Source organism: Myodes glareolus, chromosome 18, assembly GCF_982192425.1.
Source record: "Myodes glareolus chromosome 18, mMyoGla1.1, whole genome shotgun sequence".
NCBI classification, from domain to species: domain Eukaryota; kingdom Metazoa; phylum Chordata; class Mammalia; order Rodentia; family Cricetidae; genus Myodes; species Myodes glareolus.
The window spans coordinates 66,572,888-66,582,271 of NC_142043.1; the positions used below are offsets into that span (position 1 = coordinate 66,572,888).

General features: G+C 53.4%; 1 protein-coding gene across 1 annotated transcript; it reads right to left on the bottom strand.

The window, feature by feature from the left end:
- Positions 1 to 5,851: 5,851 nt before the first annotated feature.
- On the bottom strand, positions 5,852 to 8,762 carry Clpsl2 (colipase like 2). The gene is made up of 3 exons (XM_048451090.3): positions 8,673 to 8,762; positions 7,386 to 7,508; positions 5,852 to 5,947 (listed from the first exon to the last, which is right to left on the bottom strand). The coding sequence occupies exons 1-3, from the start codon at positions 8,760 to 8,762 to the stop codon at positions 5,852 to 5,854; spliced, it is 309 nt and encodes a 102-aa protein (XP_048307047.1).
- Positions 8,763 to 9,384: the final 622 nt, after the last annotated feature.

Here is a 9,384-nt window from a genome sequence, read left to right on the forward strand (position 1 = left end):
ATGAAATGGTGTGTCTTCAGTCAGACCAGCCCCGCAGTCAGGGGACAGGAAGTGCTGGCATGTGTCCGGTGCATAAGCAGCCATTCCTAGCACCATACCCTTTCACCATAAAGCAGAGGAATAGGGGGGTAGGGAGAGATGGCTCTCCTTGTCTTTCCCTTCCTTGTCTTTGCTAAGAGCCTCTAGGCCAGCAATTCTCAGCCTGTGGGTTGTGGCACCTTTGGGGGCTGAATGACCTTTTCACAAGGTCACACATCAGATGTTCTGCGTATCAGATATTTACATTATAATTCATAACAGCAAAATCACAGTTATGAATAGCAATGAAAATAATCTTATGGTTGGGGGGGCTCACCACATCCTGAGGAACTGTGTTAAAGGGTTGCAGCACCAGGAAGGCTGAGAGCCACTATTCTAGGCAGACTCTTCATATCACAATGACCACAACTAGGTCAGACCAGCTCTAGCTGCAAGGGAGGCTGGACAGCCATGACTGACAATTTGTGATTCCCCTCCCAGAGCTGGGCTTGCTGCTGCTCAAGTAACACTGGGGTTCCACTGTCAAGAAAGGGAGCAGGGACCCCAACACAGAGAGCTTTCAGTGCCTCTTCTGTGGAGACAGGTCGAGTGTAGAGGCAGGTGCCACCTGAGCCTCGAAAGAGGGCCACAGTCCTGCTTTTCTGTGTATCTAGACTGACCGCAGCGCCCACGGTGTTTGAGGATCTTTAGGATATGAGCAAAGTACCTTTGGTGTTGGGCTCCACGGAAGGAGGGGAGTGATAGGCACTGTGGCTTTTAAGCAATCCTTTCTCCTACCAAGCCTGAAAGTCAGCAGTCACCTGTTCTGACATCCACACAGACATGTCCCAGGCTGGCAGTAGGTGCTTTCTACAGAGCCGATATCCTGAGTTCGATCCCCAGGACCCACATTTGGAAGGAGAGGACTCTCTCAAGTTGCCCTCTGACCTCCACACATATGTATGTCTCTCTTTCACCATACTATACATAAGTACTCAGCATGGAATGAGATGCTTGTAATCCCAGCACTTGGAGGCAGAGGCAGGCGAATCTCTGTGAGTTCAAGGCCAGCCTGATCTACAAGAGCTAGTTTCAGAACAGCCAGCACTACATAGCAAAACCCTGTCTTGAAAAACGAACAAACAAGAAAGGCATTGTGCCCAGGATGGAAAGATGACTCTGGTTAAATGTGATAGCTACTCTTCCAAAGGACCTGGGTTCAGGTCCCAGCACACACATGGCAGCTCACAACCATCTGTGGCTTGAGCTGTAGGGAATCCCAGCAGAATCCCATTGATCATTTGCTGTGTACCAGGCTCTGTGAATACAGTGGGAAGATGAGCCATGGTACCATAGTGTACCACTCCCCGAAGCTGGCATCCCAACGATCACACAGTGGAGTTTTCTACAGCTAAGGTGGGCCCACTCCCACTCCCTGGCCTCCTCCCTCATCCCTTCTCCTTGCCTCCTTGTCCCCTCCTTGCTTCTCCCTCTCCCCTCTCCCCATCTCTCGTCCTTACCTCCTCCCCTGTCTTGCTTCTTCCTCTTCCCCTATCCTTGCTTTCTCCCTGGCTCCACTCCTTGCCTCCCCTGCTTCTTTGCTTCTTCCCTTCCCTTTTTTCTCCAGGATTGGGAATTGAACCCAGGATCTTGCCCATGATTGACAAATGCCCTTTCATCCAATTTTTTTTCTAATTGTTGACCTTGAACTTGTAATTCTCCTGACAAGCCAGTACAACCAGGACTGCTCAGAAGTAACTCCCAGAAACTGAAATGCAACTGTTAAAACCAAGCTGGTGCACTTCCTGATGTGTTGGATTTCAGCTCCTACAAATGCGAATGGCTCACGTGGCTTTGGATGACAGCCTTGGCGGGATGTGGGATGTGGCTGGGAGAGGGTGACAGACAAGACCTGCCTGTGTGAGGGGAGCCTGTTACTGACATAATGCTGAGCAAAGAGGACGGGCCCTGTTGTTGTTGCTGTTGTTGTTGTTGTTGAGACAAGATTTCACTTTGCAGCCCAGGCTGACCTTGAAGCAAGCCTTGAGGGTGTCAGGGTGACACCCGTCCTGGTGGAGGGGGCACCATGTGAATTCCTGGTCTGCACACTGTGCTACATGTAACATGGACCAGATGTGGACAGCGGGTGTCATGGATTCTTATACCTATTGAAGGGTGTTTTAAATGAATGTATTTTATTATCTGTGTGTGTAGTCAGAAGACACCTTTGTGGAATCAGTTGTCTCCATCCTCTGTGGGATCTGGGGATCGAACCCAGGTCATCAGGCTTGCATGATGAGCACTTTCAGCTGCTGAGCCATCTCGCTGGTCCTCTGGCAGGTGGAAGCCCTGCAAGGACAGCGGAGTGAGGGTTGCACTAGCTATGCCTCTTCCTGCCTTCTCACTGCTTCTCTGTCCCATCCCCTCACCCCTTGTCCTTCCTGTCCACTCGTCCAGAACATCTAGAGAAACCCTGTCAACTCCCATGATTCCATTCCCCTACCTCAGAACTGCCTTGGGCCTCCAGCACCCTACTCAGAGCGCCCTGCGCTGATCCCCCTGCTGCCTCAGGAGGAAGCCTCTGCACCTCAGCTAAGCAGGACTCCTGCTAAGGAAGACTCCAGCAAAGAGCAAGATGCTGGCTATGGAGGACCCCAGTAAAAGAGGACTCAGCTATGGAGGATCCAACCATGGAGGCCATGGAGGACCATCCTGTTTTCCTGTCCTCACCTTAATACCACCTCTCTGGAATTATCATATTTATCTCTTCTTCCCTTTTGAATCCATCTCCCTGCAGATTCCAGGTGCAGGAGGACAGGGTCTTCAGCTCTTTTGTTCATGGCTTCCTCTTACTTCCCTGGCCCCAGCCCCCTCCTCTTCCTCTTCCTTCACTGTGCCTCCTCCTCTGGCTCTGCCTTGACTTCTCAGCCTATATTCCCTCTGCCTGAAACCCCGTTCCTCGGGTTCACTGCTGACTTCGACCAACTTCAGCTGTGGATTATACTTAACGGGCACTCTGTCGGCGAGGTCCGCTCTCTCATCCCCAGTCCTGTCCTGGACACCTGAGAAAAGTGGTTTGTATCTAGTGTGTCCCCAGTAAAGTATGTTGAGCGCTGTGAGCTCAGGTCAGGGGCTGAGCACCCCCAGTCTGTGACAGCCCAAACCCGGGACCAGAGCCTTTGTTTCTCCTAGACGTCCCCTGTTGTGCTGTTTCCAGCTTTCTCCTGCCAACCCCACCCCCGGGGGCTGCCTGCCCTCCCAGACTGGAGTGACAGCTGGGGGAGGGTCGGGGAGATACGTTCAAAATGAACTGTTGTTGCGTGGCACGGTGGTCCAGGAGTGGTTGGAAGGTGCAGCTAAAGGCTTGGCCACCCTCCCACGTCATAACCATGTGACCAAAGGCCGGGAGGAGAGGTCCTGGGCTATCCGAAGAGACAGGCCAGAGGAGCAAGCCATGGGCGCGAGTGGTCCCAGACCATCCTCCCAGAAAAGCATCGGAACTCTCCAGGAGTTCAGCTGCTCTGGGTTACAGTTCAGGCAAACGCTGTGAGGGGCGGGTCATGTGACTATCACCTGCCTTCCAGCAACCCTAATTGCTCCCGAGTGGGAGTGGTCTGGGAAGGGGTTGAAGTAGATTAGGGGAAGGGGCTCCATCTTCGCAGACACAGGGAAGGCGACATAGGCACTGGGGGGCCGACTTCCGGAGCAGCTGCTTTGGGTTAGCCCCTCACCCCTGTTGCATAAATAAGCAGAATAAAGTCAGAATTCCTCGGGGGAGCTTTGGTGGAAGGGAACTTTGGTTTATTGTCTGGATCTTACAGTTGGGAAGAGATGTTTAGTGTTCCTGTCTATCCCGTCCTAGGGAGAGAATTCTTGTTACAGTGTAGAAAGCCTGAGAAGAGTGGAGGCCCCCTGAGTGGCACGCACTTGCTGCCAGAGGAAGCCTCTGGCCCCAGTAGGATCTGATTTAAACCCCAGCTGAGTTCCACTGGCTTTGTGACCCCAGCTCTTGGAAGGCTGAGGCAGGAGATCAGAAGTTCAGGGCAAGTTTGAGCCCAGCATCCTGAGTGTTGATTACAGGCATGCACTACCATGCCCGGAAAAGGTAGGTTTTTGACTCCCACAGTGTCTGCTGAGTCCAAGGCCGTCCTCTGTGCAGTGACTTGAAAATCCAAGGCTCTCCTAGTTCCCAGGGTCACAGCCAGGGGAGAGAACTGGAGAAGCAGGTGCTTTCTAGGGGCCCACCGATGGTGAAGACAGCACCCCCACTCACTACTGGGTACATGCTCCTGATTCCAGCACCACAGACACAGACATGGGTGGGTTCCTAGATTCATTAGCCTGCCCCAGCCTGCTTGATGAGAGATAGGGGGAGATCCTGACCAAACAAAAAGGTACAGAACTCCTGATGATCATTACGTCAGAGGTTGACCTCTGCCCTGCATACAGAAATGTTGGGGCTGCAGACCCCTGGCCCTTTGATTTTCTTTGCCTGCCTCAGACCCTTTGCCTGATGAAGTGAACAACTTGTTTTCCTGTGTCTGCAGGTGCTCTGAGCACGAGACCCTCACGAGTTCCTGATGGCAAGGGAGTGGGTTCTGGTGAGTTTTACAACTGGAAATCCCAAGAGCTGAGGTGTGGCTAGCAGTTAAGAATCCCTATATAAGCTTCCCTGGAGCACAATAAAGTGGGCATTCTTGTATCAAGGATGACCAGTGACTCCGTGTCTCTGTCTGTGTGTGTATGTATGTAAATCTCCAGCCCCTTTCCCGGCTCACGTACCCTCCTGTAGTGCAGGCGCTACACAGAAACACACATGTACCTGTGTACACAAGAAAACACACACATAAATCAACCCTAAGACATGCTAGGGTGCTGGAGAGGTCCTCAATGTTAAGAGCACTGGCTGCTCTTGCAGAATATCTGGGTTCCAGGACCAGCACCTACATGGCAGCTCACTACCATCTGTAACTCCCACTCTAGGATAGCCGATGCCCTCTTCTGGCCTCTGAGAGTATTGCATACACATTGTGTATAACTGCCTACAATTCAGCTCCAGGGAAATCCAATACTTCTGGCCTCCACTGGACAGAGGAGAAGGTCCAGCAGCCTGGAAACATGGTGTTCAGTAAAACTCACTGTTACTGGGAGACATCTGTCGTTGCTAGGCAACTGGGACTGGCTGGGGTCTGAGCTGGGATCTGCCTTGGCTCTGAACTTCATATCTAACCATGAACAAATTCCCTACATCACATAAACCAGTTCAGGTGGGTTTTTAGGTGTTCATGAAGTAGAAAAGTCCACGGTGACTCCTGAGGGTGAGACCTGGGCACAGCCTGTTGATCTGAGCCCTAGTCTATACAGTGTCTATACTCTGTCTATACAGGGGAGAAATCAAGGCACCAGCTCATCTACCACTCCACTGGGTCACATTCTTGCATTTTTTTTAAAAAAAAAGGTGTGTGTGTGTGTGTGTGTGTGTGTGTGTGTGTGTGTGTGTACCATCTGTGTGCAGTACCCCCTCAAAGATTCCCCCACTCTGTCCCCCACACACACCCCAGGCTCATCTCTCGGCCCTGTCCCCTTCCATGAAGCTCACCGTCTCTCCATCCCTCCCAGCCCCCTCCCCACCAAGGTGTTAGGCAAACACAAAGCCCCAGAGGAGTTCTCCCTGCCTCAGTCTTCCCTTTTGACTTTCCCACAGAGGACAGACAGAGACCAGAGCCAGGAAGCGACTTTAATGCTTGGAGCTGAGGGGTGGGATGGGGGCTCCTGCGGAGAGGGGCACTTGGGAGAGGGTGCAGCAGTGACCGGGAGAGGCCTGTGTCCTCCTCTAAATCATCTGGCACCGGCGGGGGCACATCAGGTCCTTGGAATGGCAGCTCAAGCCCACTCGGCAAGGACACATGATGTTCAGGGCCCCCTTAGTCTGTGGGAGAGGGAGGGAAGGGGGTTATACTTCCTGGGGAGCCAGACAAGTGTAAGCAGTGGTGGGAGCCACCCAACCTGAGGCTCCATGTTATAAGACTGAGCACAGCCTGGGCTCCTCGGTCCCCTCCTCTGTCCAGGGGGGACAACAGCGGCTGGCCTGGTTTCTCTTTCTAGCTTTATTTATTTTACTGTATGTGTTTATATGCCTGCATGTATGTACAGGCCTGCATGCCTGTTAGATGCCTGGAAGTGGAGTTACAGATGGCTGTGAGCCACCATGTGAGTGCTGGGAAAGGAACCTCATCCTCTGCCAGAAGGGCTCCACACTGATAAGCCCCCAGTCCCCAACTGGGATCCCCCTCCATGTCTGGGCTTTCCTGTTAACATAATCTACAGTCACCTAGGAAGAGGGGACCTCAATTCAGGAACTGCCTCTCTTGGATTGTCCTTGATATGGGAGGGCTCAGCCCACTGTGGGTGGCACCATCCCTAGGCAGGTGGACCTGGTATAAAAAGCTAAGCTGAGCCTGGGAGCAAGCCACTAATTAGCATTTCTTCATGGTCTCTACTTCAGCTCCTGCCTGCCGTCCCTCAGTGATAGGCTGTGACCTGGAAGTAGAAGCTGGAACAAACCCTTTCTTCCCGGAGTTGCTTTTGGTCATGGTGTTTATCACAGAAACAGAAAGCCGACCAGGGGAGTGACTTTTTTATCTCCATATTATAGTGGGCGAGACAATGTACCCAGTGCCCTCTAATAAAGAGATTCTCTAGGCCACAGTGGGGTCCGTGGCTGCTTCCTTTAGACAATGGTAGTGGGTCAGGCAGGGATATGGAGGCTGGGTCCATCTTCCCTAGGAGAGTTTGGGTCCATGGCCAGTGAGTAGGAACAAGACATTCTGTGCCTTTGTGTCTTCCAGTTGACAACAGCCTGCTTGAGTGAGCCCTGTGAATGTCCCAGTCACTTTGTGAGCTAGACACATTAGTCCCACTTAATGGGTAAGGAAACAAAAGGTCAGAGAGGGCCCAGGCAGGGAGCTAGGGAAACTAGGATGTAAGTGAGGATCCCACCGGAAAGCTGAGGTCCCAGCTAGCCCTGCAGCTCTCCCAAGTGACCGGATCATGGTGACAGGAAGATGGGCACCAGGAAAGCGTAGGCGTCTTCTGCCACCCCTCCTTACATCACAAAGGTTAAGAAAAAGATTCTCACTCAACAAACATTTGTTGAGCATCTACTATGTGCAGTCACCAGGCAGGCTGTGAGGCTTCCTTTGCAAGCTCTCCAGCTGAGTGAGGCAGCCCGGGGTGTGGATAGGCTGCTTAGGAAGGCTACTGCAGGAGGAGCCATAGTGGTGGGTAGTGGGGGAAGGGCATCCCAGGAGGTGGGAGCAGAGGCGTGTGTTTTTGTACCCCCCCTTCCCCGCTTGCTGGTCTCTCACCTGGGGTAAGCACGCCATGCCCATACGAGACTTGGGGGTGCAGAAGGCCCCGCTTCTTTCCAGGTCTATGAGGCAGCAGTCACTGAGGCAGTGGGTGTGGTGGACGCACCTGTCTCCGTTGGCCTGCAGAGACAGCCTTGGTCACCAGCTCCTGTCTATGAAGGGGCGGATGAGATCCTGGCACTGCCCAAAAACTCAGGGGTCCAGGAAGAGAAGCCATGAGGTGGTTACCCCAGACACCTCCCCACAGTGTACCCTCTTCCCCAAACAGGGTTTGATTGAGCAAAAAGAATCAGGCTCTGGGGCTCAGTCGGTTCCCTCTGCATCCCATTTCCTGCCCTCTCACCTCCATGGCTCCCAAACAATGACACTGGGAAATAGTCCCAGACCACAGTCTGAATGGCTAGTGGTACTGGAGGGAGGGTGGCGAGATGGCTCTGCCAACAAAGGGGCTTGCTGTGTGAGATGGGCAGCCTGGGAAGGTGGGCAGCCTGGGATGGTGGGCAGCCTGGGATGGTGGGCAGCCTGGGATGGTGGGCAGCCTGGGATGGTGGGCAGCCTGGGATGGTGGGCAGCCTGGGATGGTGGGCAGCCTGGGATGGTGGGCAGCCTGGGATGGTGGGCAGCCTGGGATGGTGGGCAGCCTGGGATGGTGGGCAGCCTGGGATGGGCAGCCTGGGAAGGTGGGCAGCCTGGGATGGTGGGCAGCCTGGGATGGGCAGCCTGGGATGGTGGGCAGCCTGGGATGGTGGGCAGCCTGGGATGGTGGGCAGCCTGGGATGGTGGGCAGCCTGGGATGGGCAAGACTGAGTAAAGACAGGAGAAGAGAATGAACTCCCCTGAGTTGTTTCTGGTCATCATGTACATAGATGAAGGAATGAGGGAGGGAGGGAAGAAAAGAAGGAGGGAGGGAGAAAAGGAAGGAAGGAAGGAAGGAAGGAAGGAAGAAAAGAAGGGAGGAACTTTCAGAATTAAAAAAATGGAGGGAAGAAAGACTGCATCTAGAGGAGCCCTGGGCCTGGGAGGAGGGCAGAAGAGGACCCAGAAGCAGCAGTAGGGAGGGGTTAGGATGTGGTAGGCCCAGTGGTGAGAGCCGATGGGGCCTGGGCCAGGGTACTGCTCTCTAGGTCCAGGAAGGCGACTGGAACTTGAACAGGCTTGTGAAGTGCATCCGGGGTCCCCTCACACCTCCAGTCAGGGCCTGGGTCCCCACTGAAGGGAGGCTGCAAGCTGTCTGTAGTCCTCAGTCTCCACCCTTTGATCACAGAAGTCAGGGGCACTGCTCACCTTTTTATGATCCGAGTTTTCACTGAGGCTGTGTGGCAGGATCCCGGCGAGCAGTGCCAGCGTGGTGGCTAAGGCCGGGGTGAAGGCCATGGCCTGGGTGACTGAGGTTCCTGAGCACAGCTGGGAAAAGGATCTCTGTAGGGGTGGTAGCCAGTCAGCGTGGGCCCGATGGTCACAGGCCGTCCTGCTCAGAGGAGGTGGGTAAGACTGCTGGCTCTCGGTTTAGGTTGGCGGGCTCTGCAGCGGGTGGGGAAAAGGCTTTGAACCAGCCATAAGTGACCTCACTTATGCTGTGGGTGGGACCTTGGGCCTCATATGAGCTACTTCTAAACACAGATTTCAAACTGTGAATGAAAGCTAATTTAAATGTGACCCTGTGGGTGTGACTCAGTGGTTAAGAGCACTGGCTGCTCTTGCGGAAGACCTGGTTTGGTTCTGAGCACCCACAAAAGGACTCACAACCATTTGTAACTCCAGTTCTGGGGTAACATAACCTTCTCTGACCCCTGACAGCACCAGGCACACACATGGTGCACAGACATACATGTAAACGAAGCACTCATACACATAAAATAGGTTATTTTATTTTGTTTTTTTTTCAGGGAGAGGGTTGTTTTTGGTTTTCTTGAGACAGGTTTTTCTGTGTAGCCTTGGCTGTCCTAGAACTCATTCTGTAGACCAGGTTAGCCTCGAAGTCACAGAGATCCACCTG

What these genes read in the sequence shown, in the direction of transcription:
- Clpsl2 (XM_048451090.3), bottom strand. Translation starts at nt 8,762, where the DNA reads ATGGCCTTCACCCCGGCCTTAGCCACCACGCTGGCACTGCTCGCCGGG. An exon ending in AAAACTCGGATCATAAAAAG is followed by an intron (nt 7,509 to 8,672) that starts GTGAGCAGTGCC and finishes CTGTCTCTGCAG; the next exon opens with GCCAACGGAGACAGGTGCGT. An exon ending in GCATGGCGTGCTTACCCCAG is followed by an intron (nt 5,948 to 7,385) that starts GTGAGAGACCAG and finishes CCTCTCCCACAG; the next exon opens with ACTAAGGGGGCCCTGAACAT.